Source organism: Tiliqua scincoides, chromosome 16 (genome assembly GCF_035046505.1).
Source record: "Tiliqua scincoides isolate rTilSci1 chromosome 16, rTilSci1.hap2, whole genome shotgun sequence".
NCBI lineage: Eukaryota > Metazoa > Chordata > Lepidosauria > Squamata > Scincidae > Tiliqua > Tiliqua scincoides.
This window is the reverse complement of record NC_089836.1, coordinates 4,854,958-4,874,957: the sequence shown is the minus strand read 5'-3', so window position 1 is coordinate 4,874,957 and position 20,000 is coordinate 4,854,958. Positions and strand designations below refer to the sequence as shown.

Sequence of the window (20,000 nt, the reverse complement as noted above, 5' to 3'; positions counted from 1 at the left end):
CTTTGCAACCACAGGTCCTTTCCTACTCCACTTTACTTTTTTGTCTGCATCTAATGACGCGGTCCTGAAAGCCGATTCTGAAAGCCCTTAAGGTACCCTGCTTTTAAAGCACTGTGGATGGCAACAGCTGCCATCTCTCCAGAGACTTTTAACCCTGTAGTGTGTTTCTGATGTTGTTAGCGAGCTTTTCTCTGGGCAGGAGGGGGTGGATGGGGTGGGTGAGCGCTTGTTTAATGTTATTGGCTTTTAGAGTCAAAGGAGAATGCAGAATGCTGGGGTTGGTTTATAATCAACTCGGAACGTGAAACAAGAGTTAGAGTGTGAAATGGTGAGATGGATCTCCAATGGGTGCCCCCCCCCAGCTATTTTATATAGGGGGGAAAATAGCTTGTGTTGGCTTTCGGTGAACGACTAACAGTACATAACACAGCATGAAAATGGGTGGGAAATCCTCACTGAAATCGCCTTAAATTATTTTGATGGGAAATAGGGGTGGTTGTTTCTGGATTCCTTGTAAAAAGGCTACAGTAGCATTTCTTAAACTGGGCAGAGACCCAATAGGTGGGTTGTGAGCCAATTTCAGTCCCCATTCATTTCAATGTGTATTTTATTTTTAATATTTTAGACTTAATGCTACTGTGGTACGTGGCTGCATTTGGGGAAATGTTACAGGTCTATACTTTTAACGGGCTAATACGTATATGCTTTTAAAAGATAGTCAATGGGGCTGACTCCCAGGTAAGAGTGGATAGGATTGCAGCCTTTGGGATGTTTGGTGATTTTTAAAAACAGACCAGCAACTGCTTGGGAGGGTTCTTTATTTTAAACTTATACTTATTGTAAACTTTTAATTTACTTACTTGATTGATTTGATTTTGTTGTATGGAGGTTGTTAAAAATTTTCCTGCTTGATGGTGTCTCTTCCGGGCCTGACATCACCTCCGGTGGGTCCCAACGGACTGTCATTCTAAAAAAGTGAGTCCCAGTGCTAAAACGTTTGAGAACTACTGGGCTCGAGTGTAATTATTTCATGTATGCCTGTATCCCTGCCCATCTTTGGATGTGGATTCCAAATTGTACCCTCCCCTGTGCCTTTGGAATGAGCAGCAGGCCAAAAATCAGAATGGATGTGACTGTGGTGATTAGATAACTTATAGAGCAGAAAGGCTGGGTCAAACACAAGAGCCGAGGGGGTACGGTAGCTCTGTTTGTCAGGCAGCCTGCTGTGTAATGGAAACATCCGGTTCCTGAGCAAAGCTGGTGCCATGGAGGGTTCTGCATGCCAGTTCAACCAGTCTGAGCAGTCTCTGATTTGCACAGACGGCAAACATCATGCCAGATACAGAAACCGAACTGTGGGTTTGGGGCGTGGGGTTGCGCATCATGGCCAGATTTGCATTCCAAATTCCTTTCTCACGACTTTGAAATGACCCCTGCACTGCTGGCCAGTGCAGTTACTCCCCCCCCATAATACAGGTTAGCTGCATGGCGAGGTTAAGAGATGGTGGCTTAAAACACTGAACCCCCCCCTGAACACTGTTCAGATTGCGCAAAAGGCCACTCTCCGTTGTATTCTGTGGGTAGTTCTCACTTCTTCCCCAAATAAGTAAGAACCTCAATAGCTTTATAAAGGAGCTAACATGTTTTCGTTTCAAACAGTTGAATATATAAGAACAGAAGAACGGCCCCACTGGATCAGGCCATAGGCCCATCTAGTCCAGCTTCCTGTATCTCTCAGCGGCCCACCAAATGCCCCAGGGAGCATAAGAACATAAGAGCAGCCCCACTGGATCAGGCCACAGGCCCATCTAGTCCAGCTTCCTGTATCTCTCAGCGGCCCACCAAATGCCCCAGGGAGCACACCAGATAACAAGAGACCTCATCCTGGTGCCCTCCCTTGCCTCTGGCCTTCTGACACAGCCCATTTCTAAAATCAGGAGGTTGCGCATACACATCATGGCTTGTAACCCGTAATGGATTTTTCCTCCAGAAACTTGTCCAATCCCCTTTTAAAGGTATCCAGGCCAGACGCCATCACCACATCCTGTGGCAAGGAGTTCCACAGACCAATCACACGATGAGTAAAGAAATATTTTCTTTTGTCCGTTCTAACTCTCCCAACACTCAATTTTAGTGGATGTCCCCTGGTTCAGGTGTTATGTGAGAGTGTAAAGAGCGTCTCTCTATCCACTTCATCCTTCCCGTGCATAATTTTGTATGTCTCAATCATGTCCCTCCTCAGGTGTCTCTTTTCTAGGCTGAAGAGGCCCAAACATCGTAGCCTTTCCTCATAAGCAAGGTGCCCCAGCCCCATAATCATCTTAGTCGCTCTCTTTTGCACCTTTTCCGTTTCCACTATGTCTTTTTTGAGATGCGGCGACCAGAACTGGATGCAATACTCCAGGTGTGGCCTTACCATCGATTTGTACAATGGCATTATAATATTAGCCGTTTTGTTCTCAATACCTTTTCTAATGATCCCAAGCATATAATTAGCCTTTTTCACTGCCACCGCACATTGGGTCGATCTGTCCACCACCACCCCAAGATCTCTCTCCTGATCTGTCACAGACAGCTCAGAACCCATCAGTCTATATGTAAAGTTTTGATTTTTTTTGCCCCAATGTGCATGACTTTACACTTACTTACATTGAAACACATCTGCCATTTTTCTGCCAGTTTGGAGAGATCCTTCACAATCACTTCTGGTCTTCACCACTTGGAAAAGTTTGGAATCATCTGCAAACTTAGCCACCTCACTGCTCACCCCTGTCTCCAGGACATTTATGAAGAGGTTGAAGAGCACCAGTCCCAGGACAGATCCTTGGGGCACACTGCTTTTCACCTCTCTCCATTGTGAAAATTGCCCATTGACACCTACTCTCTGTTTCCTGGTCTTCAACCAGTTCTCAATCCCTGAGAGGACCTGTCCTCTAATTCCCTGACTGTGGAGTTTTTTCAGTAGCCTTTGGTGAGGGTCCGTGTCGAACGCCTTCTGAAAGTCCAGATATATACGGGATATATACGGGAGAACCCGTATAAGTCTACGGGTTCTCCCGCATCCACATGCCTGTTGACCTTTTCAAAGAATTCTATAAGGTTCGTGAGGCAAGACTTACCCCTACAGATGCCATGCTGGTTCTCCCTCAGCAAGGCTTGTTGGTCTACGTGTTTTGAGATTCTATCTTTGAGGCATTCCACCACCTTACCTGGATTAGATGTTAGGCTGACCTGCCTATAGTTACCTGGGTCCCCCCTCCTTCCCTTTTTAAGAATCGGTGACTGGATGGTGACAGAATGGTGACCGCAGTTGTTTCCTAGGTCTTTTGGTCACATTTGTGAGAGGAAGAGGAAGTACAGTACCTCACGTATCAATTTCAGTCTGCCTTTGCTCATCGAGAGAAGTGACGGATGTTGTTTTTTTTGTTGAGGAAAAAAAAATCAAAATGTTTGTTGCAATGTGTAATTGTATTTGACAAGACTTGGAGTAGATCGCCCTAATGTGGGGGCTTCTCAAGGGTGGGGCCCAATTGGAAGCAATTGGGCACACTGGAAAAAAAAAGTCTGTAGTTAATAAACCCCACAGATGTCTTGCAGGCCAGCCTGATTACGTCCTCTTCAACTCCTGTACCAGTTCAGGTTAGCATGCAATGTAAAGGTTCGTGGTAGGTTCATCTGCTTGTGTCTTTCAGGACCTGGCCGGGAATCCCAAGAACCACGCTGGCAGGGCTCTCCAATCAGATTATCTGCCGAGAAACCGCTTCCGTGACCACCTCCAAAACCACCCTGGGTCACGTGGCTGCTGTGGAAGAGAGAGATGCTGTTTATGTGGTAAGGAGCAGAGTCAAGGGGGCTCAAAATGAAAGCAAGGCAAGCCTGGCTGCTGGTGGTGGTGGGAGGGCTCTGAATAATGGCATTTTTAGTAGAAATCAACCCATTTCTGCCCGACCCACAGGTGTACCCACTTGGTCCCCATTGCGTATATGCAACATTGGGCAGACATGGCTTCAGGTCAGAATTGCAGGAGGGGTGCAATTTCCACTCACTCCTGGTAACCCAAAGCAGCCGCAGGTGTTTCTCTGCAGTACACACTAATTTCAGGGCCACCTGTTCAAGCAGCGATTACGAGAACCAGAGGCAAGACCTTTGGTGCAGTTGCGCGCAGCTCCGCTCACCCTCCCTTTTTTCTTCCCAAACCATGCCAACGCCCCGGCCTCCCAGATGGCGTTTGCGAATCCAGCTTGTGAAAAAAAAAATGTTTCCCTTTCACCTAGAAGAGCCGCCGACAATTTTGAGGCAGTTTCGCCCAGAAATAATTCACAGTGATTGCACAAGGCACAAGCCGGTGGGGAGTTTTCCTTCCGTGGGGGGAGAAGGCAGCATCGCATTAGCGACAAGGCTAATGGGGTTTCCTCTGCTTTAGACTGGGAGGAGGGAGTGTGTGGCTGCCACTGCTCTGCAGGTGCCCAGGAAGGAGGTGAAGCTTCAGATCAGGGCGTCCCAGAATCCTTTGCTCAGAGGACTTGTGCAAACCATCCACCCCGTCCCAGCTTCAGTGCTTGTTTTTCCAAATTGCCTTCCATATGCCACTCTAAATATTGTATAAAAAGCAACATTCTTTCCATTCTCCATCTGTTCCCTGTCGAAGATTGGTCTCCCAGCTGGGCTGGCCTGTCCATGGGGCCAACTGAGGCAGGCAGCAGATTGGCATGGGGGCTCCTAGTTTCAGTCACCTCCGCTGCCCCTCTTGCTTCCTGGATTCAAATAGGAAGAGGGGAATAGAGCAGGAGAAAGAAGTATGGAAGAGAGGAGCCTGGAGGACTAGGGTGCCTGAGACACTCTAGCACGGTTCTCTTACTGTTCCAGTACTGGGCCAGCCTGCCTCATGCAGTTGTGGGCTCGCCCTCATTTGATGTTTTTAAGCAGAGACTGGAGGGCCACATGTCAGGGATGTTGTCACAGCCACCTGCGTTGAGTAGATGGTTGAACTAGATGACCTCCAAGGGCTCCTCCAACTCTTTCCTAGAATTCTGTGTCAATGGGGTGAGAGTGGTAGTTCCACAGCAGCTCTGCCCACCACTTCCCCCATCTCTTTCCCCCTTCTTCTTCTGCTCCTTTCCCTTTCTGATCCAGGGAGGATCAGCAGTGGCTGAGGCTGGCATGCCACTAGGAAAGAGGGGTCAGAATTTAGTGCATCCTCTGAGGCTTGTTGAGAGCTGTTTGGTCAACTCTGGAGCCTGTTGCAACTTGTATTATTTTTTCCCCCCTGTGGCTGCCTTGTTTTTCCCATAAATTCAAGCAAATGATCGAAATGGAGTTTGCCAAGATCACAGAAGAGAGCACCGTCCATCTGATGAAGGTCCAGCACTGGGCAGACAGGTGGAGGAAGTCTGTGCAGAAAATGAAGAGGCTGTATGCCTGAATCCATCACGCTTACACCTGCCCCATTCGCACCTTTTGTAGCCATTTTTTTTTATCCACAAGGAAAAGTAGTATATTATGTTTACTAATAAAACAGTGACCTTTAAAAAATATATCTATTCTGGTTTCTATAGTTTGCATATGCAAATTGTATATTGGCCGCTTGTCCTGTTGGCGAGCTTTTCTCTGGGCAGGAGGGGGTGGATGGGGTGGGTGAGCCCTTGTTTAATGTTATTGGCTTTTAGGGTCAAAGGAGAATGCGGAACGTGTAACAAGAGTTAGAATGTGAAATGGGGAAATGAATCTCCAGTGGGTGCCCTCCATGCTATTTTATACGGCGGGGGGGAAGCTTGTGTTGCGTTTCGGTGAAAGACATACAGTACATAAGACAGCATGAAAATGGGTGGGATTGGGGCCAGAACTTCTGGATCTTTTTCAATGTGTATTTTATTTTTAATATATTAGACTTGATGCTGTCGTGGTATGTGACTGCATTCTAAAGGAACTAACACCTTTTTGAGTTGAATGGCGACTGCAGTTGTTCCCTAGTTCTTCGGGTCATGTTTGTGAGAGGAAGAAGAAGTGCAATAGCTCACCTATCAATTCCAGCCTGCCTTTCCTCATCGAGAGAAGTGACGGCGGTCTCTCCTCATGGTATGACTCCACAGGAAACTCTCGGTACATTGGGGTTTGTAGCGTGGCTTCCAGAGCAGTGCAAAGAAACCTGCTTTTGTTTTGTGTTTTGTTTTTAATAAAAGCTGGCAACCAGGACCAATGAATGGGCAAAACAGGAGAAACCCACTGAACCGGGCGACTTGGCAAGCAGATGCAGGGGAGGGCACCAGATTGCAGGCTGTGGTCTTGTGTGTTCCCTGAAGCATTTGGTGAGCCACCGTGAGATTCAGGAAGCTGGACTAGATGGGCTTTCGGCCTGATAAATGTTCTTTATTTATCTTATTTATTTATCAGGGCTCTTCTGATGTTCTTATGTACTCCTTCAGGCTGGATATCCTTCACCTGTTAGATGCCTGGCTACATAAAGGGAGCATCAGAACCATTGATCCAAACTACTGGTGGATATCTGACAGGAGATGTACTTGCACGTGATGGGTAAGTCTCTCTCTCCTCTCTCTCTCTCTCTCTCTCTCTCTCTCTCTCTCTCTCTCTCTGTATGTGTGTGTGTGTGTGTGTGTGTGTGTGTGTGTGAGAGAGAGAGAGAGAATTGTGCCAGTGTGCATTGGAGGGGGGGAACATCCCCTGTTTAACTGGGCAAAGAGACACTTTGTCATGTGCTTTTCCTAACTCTGCTGACTTTCCTCTCAAGTTTGGGGTTGGTCTGACCTGTTGGGTCCTTTTCTCAGTGTGGGTCACCAGCGGATTCTTGACCTCTGATGGTTCTCCGTGGGCAGTGCATTGCCAACCTGGGATTGCAGCTTGACTGCGAGAAGTATGTTTACTCAGAAGTAGGTCCCATTGGGTTCAGTGGGATTGACTCCCAAACAAGGCTGCTTAGCAACGTTCAACACAATGTTGTGTGTCTCCTGATTCTCCCAGTGGTTTTGATTTTCTCATTTTCTCAGGTTCATGGTGTTGGGGAGGGGGTGTCGGGAACCCATGAGATCAGTCGGTTGTCCTTTCTAACTGTTCAGTACTCTCTTCCTTCTGAAAAACCCCCCTAGAGGAGAGCTGCAAACGCCCCGACCATTTCACCAGGGAAGGTGGGGTAAATGGTTTGTCTGTGTGTTCACGGTGTCATTTTCAGCAGGAATAGAGGAGAGGAATTCCTCCACTGGAAACGGCAGTCTTGCTACTACTGGTTTGCGGTTTTTCCAAAGCATGTTATTGAGCCATCATGGAATGCCTAGTTTGGCTCCGCAAGTTTCCCTCGAGCTGTATGAGATCACGGGCCACCCCCAGATGATTTTTCCACCTGCCTCTGGAATGATTGTACTGTTGTGATTGGCTCCCTGACTGTCAGAAGTGTAAGATCAGGTGGCTACCACTCAGGATTCCAACGCTTGCCTTGTAGGGCGAAGTTAAATCTTGGGCAGCGTCTCCCTGTTTGGAAAAGACTCCCTGAGCCTAACATCCTGGATAACTGCTATCAGTCTGTGCTGAATGACCAGTTAGCCAAAGCTCTGACTCGGTAAGAAATTACTTCCCGTACCTATAAATCTGGAGATTTAGTAGATGGCAGATTGAAAGGTTCCTCCCAGCTCCACCCTTGAGAACTTTCCCTGCTAGCTGTGAAGTGTCCACTTCTCCAAGCCTGCTTTTCCTCTGTTGTGTGAGTTTTATCCTGCTGGTTTGATGAGGTTTTCTGGTGCTGCTTTGTTCATTGCTTGATTGTGTTACTTTGTTCAGTAGGGATCTTTTGAGGGGCGGGGTTGTTTGTTCTTTCATTGTCGCAAGCTGCCCCGAGTGTCGTTTTCAGGACGGAAACTCAAGATGGTGGTTTCCTCAAATACGTCTGCGCAATGTGAAGGCGGGGATGAGCTGAGCGTCCCTGGCTTGTCCTCTCAGGGCTGACGCCATGTCAACACAGACGGAAGCAGGTTTGCCATATTCTTGTTCCTGAGATCTGATCATATTATGACTTTTTTTAAAACCTAATGGCTACAATTTGCACAATCGGTTGTTGCATTGACAGGCTGCTTTGCGTCTGTTCCAACAACCCTACAAGTGCTGTCACCGCATGGCTAAAAGGAACTAATTACTCCATCACCCCAGTTTGCGAAACCTTCCCTTCTAGAGGGCAAGATCAACCAGATATCCTTTAAATGAACAAAGAAGCAAGGTGGTCCCATGATGTCACTCAGCAGAAAGAACCAACTAAGAAAAAAATAAAAAGTAGTTTGTTGAAACTATTATTCTCCAGAAATCTGGTTTAAAAATTACTCCACTTCTAAACAGAATTAGAAGTGTCCCCCAAGTTGACAAGGAAAAATTTATTGGACCCTATGGAAAGTGAAATGGAGCCACACCTGCATGTTTATGAGTCAGGCGCAGGGGAATGCAAGGCCACAGGAGTGGTTGTGATCTGATGAACGTGAAGCTCAGCAAACGCTTCAGAAGGTGCCCCCCAATAGTAAAAAGTATAGAAGCAGAGACTTAAACAGCTGATAAGGTGAAACTTTTTCTTTTGTCTCTTAAAACTCGGTGAGTCCTGAGAGTGTGTCGTATTAAAAAGTGGGTCCCGGTGCCAAAAACATTGGGAATGCCTGCATTATTTGGGAACCTCAGGGAGGGGGCAGGGAAGAGGCAGTAGCTCAGTGCCAGAACACCTGGTCTTCAGGATTGATTCCAGTAACCACAGGCAAGGCTGAGCTGAGGCTAAATTTTTGTTGCCCCTTCCCAGTTGATGCCTCTTTCCTGCCCACGCCTGACTCCGGCCAGGCCCGACACAGTGCAGTTGCACCAGCTTAACCGGCTGTTGGAATAAGGTGGGAATTCGGTTGCACTGGGGCAGAATCCTTCAGAAATAAACATCTTAAACGTTTGTCTTGCCCATCGAGGCATAGGAAGAGCAAGGTGTGAAAGGTAAAGATGTTAGAAGACCACAGTGCATACTTCTTGGCTTCGGTGTACAAAGGAAACTTTGCTGTGTTTTTTTTAAGTAGGATAGGAAAAGGAAGGAAGAGGGACGTTCTACTACTTTACGCAACATAAAAAGTTGTTGCCTAGCCACTGCTTGCACAAAATCTCAGAATACAGGAGTCTTCCCCTGGCTACATTTTGATCTGGGACGTTGGTGCCTGAGACAGGAGGTTGCTTTAACCAGTGGGTATTTGGCTTCCGAGAAGGTCAGGCAGGCAGTGGGGTAACTAGGGTTTGTGTCACCGGGTGCGGGGAACCAGCACGTCACCCCCAGGATGGACTTCATTCCATGCAGCGCGTGGGGCAGTGCCCCAGGCAGAAGGCGTAATGATGCACCATTGCCCTGCCCCACTGGTTTTGTGGCTGTAACTTTTGATGGAATGGGCTTTGATGCCATTCCATTCCATCCCCAGGCTTAAGCCTGGCAAGCAGCCTTTGGTGGGGGTCTAGTGACTTGGGAAACCCCCAGTGCAGATTTAACTCCTCTGTGGGTCTGATCTCACCTTACTCCTTTCTGTTTTTGTTCCAGCATAGGCAATATGCAATGTCAGACCCCCCAAAAATGTCTCCTCCTCGCACTGGGCCTCATCACAGTTCCCTTGTTGATCTGGTGAGTCTTGATAGAGAGATTTCTGGGACTTGGTCTCTGGGTCAAATTGCTAAGCAGACATAGACTTCTTTATAAGCATATAGAAAATTTATTTACATGCTATTTACAGATTAAGAATAGATTTGGTTGGATACAGGTTTTAAGTTACCCCATGGTGGATCTTTGATTTCTTTCCCGAACCACACCTAAAACTCCAGTACTTGTACTCTATGGACAACAAGTGACCCATGTGATATACATGTCACTTCCCTCTCCTTATTTGGCATACTAGTGCATGGTTCTAGCCCTCACTGGGAGCCATGTATGGAAGTTCTGGCCTGTAACTTTGATTTCACGACACCTTGGAATGTTCTTTTTGGAAATGCTATGACACACATGTTTTTCTCTGCAGGTCATCTTGACATTTTCTACCTTGTTTTTAACAGAAAACACGAGTCATGTTTTTTCCTAATGTTCCTCCTCTGAGAGAAGTTAGGTTAACCTCTAAAATCTCTAACAATCCTTCGTTTTTTTCTTGACCAAAATAAACATCTCAGTGTTTATCTTGGTCACACTTTTATACTACTGATTTAGGGACATACGTGTTTGGTTGAACTCCTTTGCTAGGCCTTTGTATGCAGCTGTATGTATATTTAACTAAAACAATGAGTTTTAACTACACTTTCCTAAGCACACTTTAACTCTTTGGTATTGAAGCCTTACTAACTCTAGTGTCTTGCATTGCTTTGGAAAGGTACATTCTTGACACTTGGGAGACTAACTATGAAAGAGAACTTGTCATGATGACAGAAACTATAGCAAGAAAGAGAGTTGCTATATCAATGGTGTAGCTTAAAGAATACAACGCAACTTTTAGGAAGTCTCTTGTAACATGCAAAGCTGCTATTGATAGCAGAAACTGAGATATATGTTTAAACACGTTTCCTTGCATAAAGTGCAATATCCTTAGTGAATCAATATGTAATTTTAATATTTGAGTTCGTAGTACTTCTACATTTGTTACACAATGCAGATTTTGCTCATGCAACGAGCATCCGTGTTACCTGATGCTGCGCATCCATGGCTACTTACTTCAAAGGCCTTGTTATCCAAGCCAACCTAAGTCTCTTCAGCCATAAGTTGTCTTTAGATCAGTGCCTTAGTTAGAAGCTAGCTCATTTTATGGCCGACACAATGCTCAAATGCACACTATACAACTCTTTAAAAGAGTAATATTCTGTAAAAGAAGTATTTTAGACTTTGCAAATCCATTCTTTTAACTTTAAATAATACGAAGGACAGACCACTTTATTTGTGAATAGTGTACCTAACTAAAGCTATATGAAAATGCTTTCTTATGTAGAGATACTCTGTGTTTACTAACCTTAGAAAAAACCTTATAGGACTTTATGAAAAGAAACTCATACCTTTGTATAGCTTAACCTTTTAAAACTTAGGTTATACTAGTTATGTCTTACTACAGCTAGACCTTAATTACTTTACTCACACTCAACCAATAAGGAATGTCCTGCAAAACACTTCTCTCTGGGAAATAGGGAAACATGTCTTAAGAGCTTCCTCTTTTACTTACATTTACCCACACTTGCAGTGTCTTTGGATTTCATTACCTCTAACTAGGTGTAATAGGTGTGCAATAGGTTAACTATGTTTATGTCTTCTTAGCTTATTTTCCTCTTATTGCTCTTTTGATTGATTAAAATCAAACAATAACAATTTGGTTACACTTCAGGCATTCCTCATACAACCTAACTCTTACACATTCATCCATCAATAAGAAAACAACAACATTGCAAAACATAATACAAATCAACATAATGAACAATTATGAAATATGAAATGTGAAAAATGTTGGAACAGTAAAAAACATTTCGCAGAACATCACATCACAACAAAATATAAACACAGTTATAATCATTAAAGAAAGAATCCATTAAGAAATCTTTTGGAAAAGTCCATGTTTTAAAATAGTTCGTTGGAAAAGTTCAAAGTATTGCTCCATAGGACATTAACTGTTTTAGTAATCCTTCTTTCCAAACAAAGTCACAAAGTCCATTTCATTTTTTTCCTTTGTGTGCAGGTAGTAGTTCATTCCAAATGGATAGCTCCCACGCTTTATGATTATTTCCTTAAACATAAGCACTTGGTTTACCTGGAAAAGAATAAGCTCTATACAAATTAACAAGTTTGTATACAAAACAACAAATTTGACAAATTATCAAAAGACAGAAAACATTTCACTTGTTTCTGTATGGCTTTGCAGGCTTCAGTTTAAACCTTGAAACGAAAAGGAACTCATTTTTTTTTCTTTTCTTTGAACGATCTTGGTCAACTTCCCAGAAACTTTTGGCTTATTTCTTAGAACTTCAGCACAGAACTTAGATCATAAAACTTGGAACATTGAGGTTCTTTTTTTCCCCCCCATTATTTTAAGGATTATTCACTCAAATCACCTTGCTCCTGCATTTGCAAATTTTCTTCAACCTTCTTTTACATATATTTGATAAGCATGTTATTATACATGGTAGATAATAAAAGAAAATACTAACGAAAACACATATGCCAAATGGCAAACACAGCAAAATTAATTACTTCATGTAATACTTAATCAACTTTATACTGCCAGCAGAAGCGTCCTTCTGATGGCAGCATCATAAACAACATAACAGCACAGTGGCACACTAATAGAATAGGCTACTCCGGTACCAGAAGAGAACTGGAAGGGGTTACAATTTGAACTTTAAGATGACAATAAAGTAGCATAGCAAGGAAATTTTTTCTTAAGAGATTATTACTTTTCTAATTATTATTTCAATTCACAATTTGAATGTGCTCCAAAAAAATTTCCTGTAGTTAGCTTACACAGACACTGTTAACACATATTTATACTGTTGTGCACTTTCAACACAAAGGTAACTTTTGATAGAAATTGCAAAAGGGATTTAAAACCTTAGGAATAGACCTTAACACAGGAAACCCTGGCCTCCAAGTGGCCCGCTTGGAGACAGGCTACACAGCATGGCCTCTCTCAGTTTGAAGAGACACTTTGCCAACAGACTGAGGCAAAAAGACAAAGAAGGAAGACTTATAACTAGGGAGACAGACCAAGGACAGACTACACTTGCTCCCAGTGTGAAAGAGACAGCCACTCCCGAATTGGCTTTTTGGTCACACTAGACACTGTTCTAGAACTACCCTTCAGAATGCGATATCATAGTCTTTCAAGACTGAAGGTTGCTATAGTAGTAACTAAACATACAAACTATTTGAGCCTTGCATTTTGCAACATTAGCTTTCTTATTTAAATGCACACAAATTAATTCACCCTTTCTCAAAATCAGCACCTGAGCAACTGGCAAAGACTAGATGTGGGGCTGATTTGACAAGGATACACACAACAGAGACACAGCCTAGAAATCAAGGGATAAAAATTTCAAGGGATAAGAAAGGAAATTTGGACTGTCTTTGGGGACTGGGTACAGAACTCAGGTTCGGAGTGCAGCTAAAAAAGAAGCTGCCATGGAATTAGACACACGCTCTGAAAGGATCGATTCAGGGTTCCTGGAGCACAAAGGCGTTCCAGAGGTCTCCTCGCTGCCACTTCCTCCTTATGCTAAGAAAGGGCTTTGGAGCTACAAGGGTCTCTGGACAGCTGGGCATGTGCGATGATGGTCCCAGTCCAGAATCTACTGGTGGGACTCTTCAACCTCTTTTTGGTGGGGGTCACTTTTGGGGCTACCTGCTCCTTGCAGGGATTCTGGTGAGATTTTGGATTCCTATGTCATTCCAAGTTTCTGCACACTTAGGCATATTATTGTACAGCCCACTTGTACAATATTGCATCAATCGCACTGCTGGTGGCTGGCTTCACCTTGCTGCTGAAGGCTTCACCTTGCTTTACAGCAAAAGCCATCTCTAAGAACTTGCTAGCAATCTGCGACCACAGCTCTGGCTGCTGCTGCGCCCATGACAGTGACGCTGTAGAGATAGTAGAAAAATCTAGGTTTGAGGACCGGGGTATGAGGGGACAGTTCTGGCACAGAAATAACAGGGCAGAGGTTGGGACTGAGAAACATCAGCTGAGCTAGCCAAGCCAACCAACTTTAGGGGACTAGCATTTTTTCTCCCATCAAAATGTAGATACTTCACTGCAGAGAGGTGCGCAATTGCACATCAGGCTCTCCCAGAATACAGACTCACTGGCATGCACTGCAGCTCTAAATCCTATCAGTAACTAGGCTAGGTACAAAGATGTATCTAGCATAGGAAGAAAGGAAACTAGCACCATCACCCACCCAGCAACATAGCTAAGTAACACTGACACTTCCTACCCAAGATCACGGTTGTAGGAAAGCCAGAAGAGATGCAGCCACTTGCAAAGCAGGCAGGGGCTACAACTGTCTGCGTTCCAGGGTGAAAACAAGACAGATCTTATTGCAGCACTGCAAACAACTATGAGATTCATTCAGGTTCAGTCAGCAGAGGAGGGTGTCATGAATATGTACGGTTTAGACTTAGCAGCATTGCAAAGCTTGACCCAAAGTAACCTAACAACACAGAAGGGCTTGCATTCCTAGCTGCAAGGAACTCACAACCCACAGAAGGTGACAAGGTGGCACTTCCGTAGACTGCCAGGAACCTACCAGAGTGGAATGCAACTGTAGACCTCCAATGGGAAGGGGAAACCAAAGGGATAGCTTTGCAACTTGCTTTTAGCCCTACTGAGGGAAGACTTTGTCCTCAAGGGTTTCAGACACTCCATCAACTGCTACTCTTACAACTTCTTGCAACTCAGGTACTCAACAAGTAAAAATCCTTTTGCCATGTTGGTTCATTGTCTATTGGGAACAAAAGTTCAGACTCTTGCCTTGCTGTTCAGCAAGCTACTAAAATCCTCTTTGTGGACTAGCAACTTGAGGTGCAGCCTTTAAAACAATCATTTCAAGCATTATTTTGCTTTCAAGTAAAATCTTTTTAATTTTTTTTTTTACACATGACTGCGCAGAAAGGAAAAATTCTTACTCGAACCGAGCAGATCACAGTTAAAAATATCTGCAACAGGGAGCTTACGCAACCAGTCTGGGAAGTTGCCAAACAACTGGTGAACACCTAGACAGACAATCTTAGCTTAACTCTTGCTAAGAGCACAAGCAGGAAAACTTTTTCTTTCTACATTTAAACTGAAAAAACTCAGGAAAGTTTTAAGGAAACTGTAAAGGAAACTGTAAAGAGAGTGACTTTTTAAAGTCCTAAAAACATGTATAAACTAGGGAAACTCAGATTTCCCTCGCCTGGCCAGGCTGAAAACTGGAGTGACTTCACTCCACTGTAAACAAAATCACCGCCGTTAGCTGACTTCACCAGTCAACTAGAAGCACTAATTGCAACTAGAGGAATTAAAGAAGTTTACATACCCTATTTAGACAATAGGAGATAAGACACATGTGATAGACAACATGAAACACAGAAACATGAAATAAACAGGCAGCATAGAGTCAAAATCATAATGAGTTCATTACTTAAGTTCACAGTCACTTTGGAAGTGACGCTTACTAACGTTTGCATAACAATTAGCAATTCCTGTGAGGGAAGAACTTTGACAAAGAGCACTTCATAATACTATAGCATATATTATATTTACTTTATCACTCTCATTCTCACACTTCACACATGTCCATGGACTTTAAACAATCCAAACACATTACTCACTCTATACACATCTGCACTTATAAATAGCATATTTCACATTACACATGCTTATAATTTACAGCTCTAATGTACATGCAAAAGAATTAAACATTTCATACTTACTTCAGACTTCCCTCCATTCCGAGGTTTCCAACACTGAAAGCACTTACAATACAATCTTACCTCTCTTCTCTTCATGCCACGACAGCCTTACTACTTCAGGTACTAACTTCTGTTAGATCTCATTGTTGAATCAACACTGGCACAGTGTCCTTTTAATTTTTTTCTTAACTTTCCTCGTATTCGCTCCTCCTAAATTCTTACTTTGGCCCATATTCTTTTTAAACCAGCACATAAAAGCACACAGCTCTGTTAAAACTATTAACTCACTTTAGCTTAAAACAACACAGCCTTAGACAGGAAGCAGATTCACTGACTATTTGTAGGAGAACTGCCAAGTTGCTATGCTGCTAAAGCGAATTTTTAACTACAGAAACTGCTTGAGTCACTCTAATATTTACAAATTTAAACTCTTTCTCTGTCTCTAAAAGGACAGTGAGCACTAATTAAAGATTGCTTACTAACTTTCCCACAGGTATGTCTACCACACACAAGGTCCAGACAATGTTTTTTTTTTTTTTTTACCTGTTTCACCGCAGTTCTGGCCACCCAGAACTGGAACCTGTCTTACCCAGACAGTTACCGGGGATATACACACTTATCCCCAAGGGCCCTTATTTACCCAACAAGGTTTACTTAAGATACCAAGGACAAGGTACCCAGGACAAGGACACCTGCTCCTATTGTATTCTTTCTTCCTTGTGGTAGGTACCTTGTACATTACTGTACTTCTGTACCCTGTACTTACTTTGAGGTTCACACCCTCATGCAGCAACTCCACTGCAGCAACTCCACTGCAGCTCCACTGCACTCCACTCTGGTCGACCAGACAAACAAACACTTAGACAACACTTAAACACATACTTACCTGCTTGCACCACTCACACCATTAGACATCATGTGCAATCAGGGAAGAAATCATCATGTACAGGGAGAACCTGTATCCCATGTCTTTTCCAATTTAAGTTGCTTGTTTTTTCCTAACTGCTTAGCAGAGAACAACCAGAGTCCCATCTGGGTCAGCCAACTGATAGAGAGATTCCTGGGACTTGGTCTCTGGGTCAAATTGCTAAGCAGACATAGACTTCTTTATAAGCATATAGAAAATTTATTTACATGCTATTTACAGATTAAGAATAGATTTGGTTGGATACAGGTTTTAAGTTACCCCATGGTGGATCTTTGATTTCTTTCCCGAACCACACCTAAAACTCCAGTACTTGTACTCTATGGACAACAAGTGACCCATGTGATATACATGTCACTTCCCTCTCCTTATTTGGCATACTAGTGCATGGTTCTAGCCCTCACTGGGAGCCATGTATGGAAGTTCTGGCCTGTAACTTTGATTTCACATCACCTTGGAATGTTCTTTTTGGAAATGCTATGACACACATGTTTTTCTCTGCAGGTCATCTTGACATTTTCTACCTTGTTTTTAACAGAAAACACGAGTCATGTTTTTTCCTAATGTTCCTCCTCTGAGAGAAGTTAGGTTAACCTCTAAAATCTCTAACAGTCTCTTCTGGAAAAAATCCCAGACTGCATAATTTAGGAATACTGTAGGGCAGAGTTTCCCAAACCGAGCGAACCGCAAATAGGTGACCTTGCCTCAGTCCACTCCGAAGGGCAGGCCGTGTGGAATGATATGCCGCCAGAACGATCCCAATCCCATGAACGCAGGCCTCAAAAAAGACTTGAGAAAGAAATGTTTGGGTGGCTGACAAAGCACTAAGCCCCTCAAACCTTGAGGCTATTCACTGGGGCTCCTAAGTCTCATAAAGGTAGGTGGGTCCTAACAGAGTGTCATTTTAAAAAGTAGGTCCTGGTGCTAAAGAAAATATTGAACCCAGTGAGAACCACTGGGTCAGAGCATCTTCCCCCCCCCCAGTTTCATTTTATGATTTCCAGATGGACTTCTGACAGTGCACTGGGGACTGAGTAACCGGGAACATTTAAATAGTACTGGGGTATGAAAGAAGAGGAAGATGGGGACCCACTCCTTAACTCTATCCACCCATCTTCACCTGCTTCCTCGACTCCTTCTCCTGCTCCCTGGATTTAATAATAATAATAATGCAGGTATTTATATACCGCCTTTCTTGGTCGTCAGATTTCTCCTCAGACTTTATTCAAGGCGGTTTACAAAGGCAGGCTGTTCTAAATCCCCGTACGGATTTTTACATACAATTGAAAGGTACTATCTTTCAAGAACCACAACATTTCAGATGTATCTTTCTGATCTGGTATCACATTCTGGCCTCCAGTTTTCCTCCCACACAAGCTGACAAGCAGCTCCTTCATCTCTCACATGGAGGGCAGCCTAGACGCTTCTTCGCTCACACCGAAGAGCAGGTGGAACAACTCGGCTCAGCTTGTCAGCTGCTTCAAGGTTTCACCAAATTACGGTGCCGGTGGCCTCAAACTGGCGACCTGCGGATGTTATCTTCGGGCAAATGGAGGCTCTACTCTCTAGACCAGACCTCCTGCCCATTTAAGAATGGACTGGAGCAGAGGAGGGAGTGTGGAGGAGCAGAGTGTAATGGGCTAGAGCGTCAGAGATACTCCCATCACCTTCCTGTCCTCCTCATTATTCTCTTCTGCTGTTCCCTTCTTCCTTTTTGAATCCCAGGGAAGAGGACAGAAGTGTGGAGAAGAGGCTGGCGGGCTAGAATAGAGCATTGGAGATGCTCTTCTGCTCAGAGCTTTCTCCTTTCAAGAAAACTCTTGAGTGTTGCCAAATTCCTCTGCCTTCTTTAACAGTCTCTTCCTGCTTCTAGGTTTTGGAGCAAGGAAGTTTCCCAGTTGTTATCACATGTGACCTATATTTCACATTCCCGTCCATGTCCGGATTTGTTGTAAGTAATGAAGCAGTAAGGCATGTAACCAAGCGGGCCAATGTTTTTGTGGGTTACTGATTTGTTGGGTGACCTGGACTGTTCTTTATTAAAGCCAACAAAGTTTGTGGAGGTGATGCCAACCTTAGTGATGCCACTGCATTGAGGCTGTGTGTATGATATTGCTATGCCTTCTGTGTGGTCTGGTATGGGAGGAGGTTCCATCAAGGGAGTGACCCAATGAACTCTTGCACCAGGTGGTGCAACTCTTAGTGACGCCTCTGCATATATACAAATGCTTCAGAGAGACTGACAGCCTCATCTGCAAATGATATTTTCCTTATTATTTCCTCTCTGTTTTTGAACAGTGGAGAGAAACTAGAAAATGAGTCATCTCAGCCTCTCCCACAGTGAGTATAAATTCCCAAATTGTCCCGCCCGCTTCTTCAAAGCACCATTCCCCTTTGTTCTTGAGCGTTCATTCTGTTCCGAACATGCCTGTTTGTTGTCTTTTCCAGGTTAATTTATCCTCAGCCCAAAGTTCTGCAAACAACGTAAGTAGCTGGATTGAAACATTGTGCTCACCGGTTCAGGATCTGGCAGAGTAGACCTCTGCCGGTCCCACCCCCCTAATGCCCCGGTTCCTCACCCTGCCCTCCACCATTCCATCCTGCCCCTCACCCCAACACAGCTGACTGGTTCTTCTGGAGTGCCAGTTGGCCATTCAAGTGGCATTGAGGCAGCGCTGACTGGTGCTGTCCGAGCGCCAGCGGCCTTTCCAGGTGCAACAGATGTGCCTTACTGCACATTTGCGACACCCAGCAACAGCGGTGCGCTCATAGAACTGGCGCTAAAGAGCTCAGGATTGAGCTCTCCCAATCCTATGCACAACTACTCAGAAGTAAGTCCTGTTACAGTCAATGAGGCTTTCTCCCAGGTAAGTGTGGATAGGATTGCAGCCTCAGACAACTTGTGTTTTTCACTTGTGATGGGATTTTTCTGTTTTAGCTACTAATTTTGAACAGTTGTGTTACTTTAAACTACTTGTAATCTATACCATTTTGTCCTTTCTTTCTGTCTTTCTGTCTTTGTCTGTCTTTCTTTCTTTCTTATTTTGTGTCCTTTGTAAACTACTTATTTTAATGTATACAGTTTTGTCTTTCTTTCTTTCTTTCTTTCTTTCTTTCTTTCTTTCTTTCTTTCTTTCTTTCTTTCTTTCTTTCTTTCTTTCTTTCTTTCTTTCTCATTTTATGTCCTTTGTAAACCACCATTACTGGGGCAAAGTTGGGATAAAAATATGTTATTGATCCCCAAAAGTCACAGTGCCCCCTGAGATGCAGTCCTGGACACACCAACCCTCTTGCTGTCTCATTGTCCTCCCCTTATTCATGTTCTCCCAGGCGCACAGATGTGCTCACGCTGACTCCGTGGATGGCCCCCATTGTCTGGGAAGGCACGTTCAACTCGGAACTGCTGGAGAGTATCTACAAGCCTTTGAACCTCACCATTGGGGTGACAATGTTTGCCATCGGCAAGTGAGTGTGTATGTGTGTAGGGGGCAAATAGCACACCTTTGAAAAATTCTAAGTTGTTGTCTCTTTTTAATGCCCAATTTCACCTTTGGATTTTTGACTGTAAAACCTAGTGGAACTCCTGGCAGGCGACAAAGAGGAAATTTCATAATAAATCCCAGTTTAGAAGCCTGTGCCATGCCTGCAGGTTAGTGGAAA

General features: G+C 44.1%; 4 protein-coding genes across 5 annotated transcripts in view; 3 read left to right on the top strand and 1 right to left on the bottom strand.

Moving 5' to 3' along the window:
• The window catches only part of LOC136635607 (globoside alpha-1,3-N-acetylgalactosaminyltransferase 1-like), a 17,102-nt gene extending 11,680 nt beyond the window's left edge, over window positions 1-5,422 (top strand). The window contains exons 8-9 of the mRNA XM_066610852.1: window positions 3,693-3,831; window positions 5,300-5,422. Of these exons, the coding sequence (XP_066466949.1) occupies window positions 3,693-3,831; window positions 5,300-5,422 (262 nt within the window). The remainder of the gene's footprint in view (window positions 1-3,692; window positions 3,832-5,299) is intronic.
• Window positions 1-20,000, bottom strand: part of RPL7A (ribosomal protein L7a) — a 141,181-nt gene that overhangs the window by 79,189 nt on the left and 41,992 nt on the right. The gene's annotated exons all lie outside the window — the stretch shown is intronic.
• The window catches only part of LOC136635429 (globoside alpha-1,3-N-acetylgalactosaminyltransferase 1-like), a 32,177-nt gene continuing 18,581 nt past the window's right edge, over window positions 6,405-20,000 (top strand). Inside the window, exons 1-4 of one of the 2 annotated variants that reach the window (XM_066610541.1) lie at window positions 6,405-6,531; window positions 7,451-7,567; window positions 9,548-9,628; window positions 18,214-18,291. In XM_066610541.1, coding sequence (XP_066466638.1) covers window positions 6,446-6,531; window positions 7,451-7,567; window positions 9,548-9,628; window positions 18,214-18,291 — 362 coding nt within the window. In that variant the 5' untranslated portion in view covers window positions 6,405-6,445. Of the gene's footprint in view, window positions 6,532-7,450; window positions 7,568-7,931; window positions 7,977-9,547; window positions 9,629-18,213; window positions 18,292-20,000 lie in introns of those variants that run through there. The other variant, XM_066610544.1, reaches the window with a different exon arrangement.
• The window catches only part of LOC136635439 (globoside alpha-1,3-N-acetylgalactosaminyltransferase 1-like), a 2,492-nt gene continuing 2,224 nt past the window's right edge, over window positions 19,733-20,000 (top strand). The window contains exon 1 of the mRNA XM_066610564.1: window positions 19,733-19,805. Coding sequence (XP_066466661.1) covers window positions 19,789-19,805 — 17 coding nt within the window. The 5' untranslated portion in view covers window positions 19,733-19,788. The remainder of the gene's footprint in view (window positions 19,806-20,000) is intronic.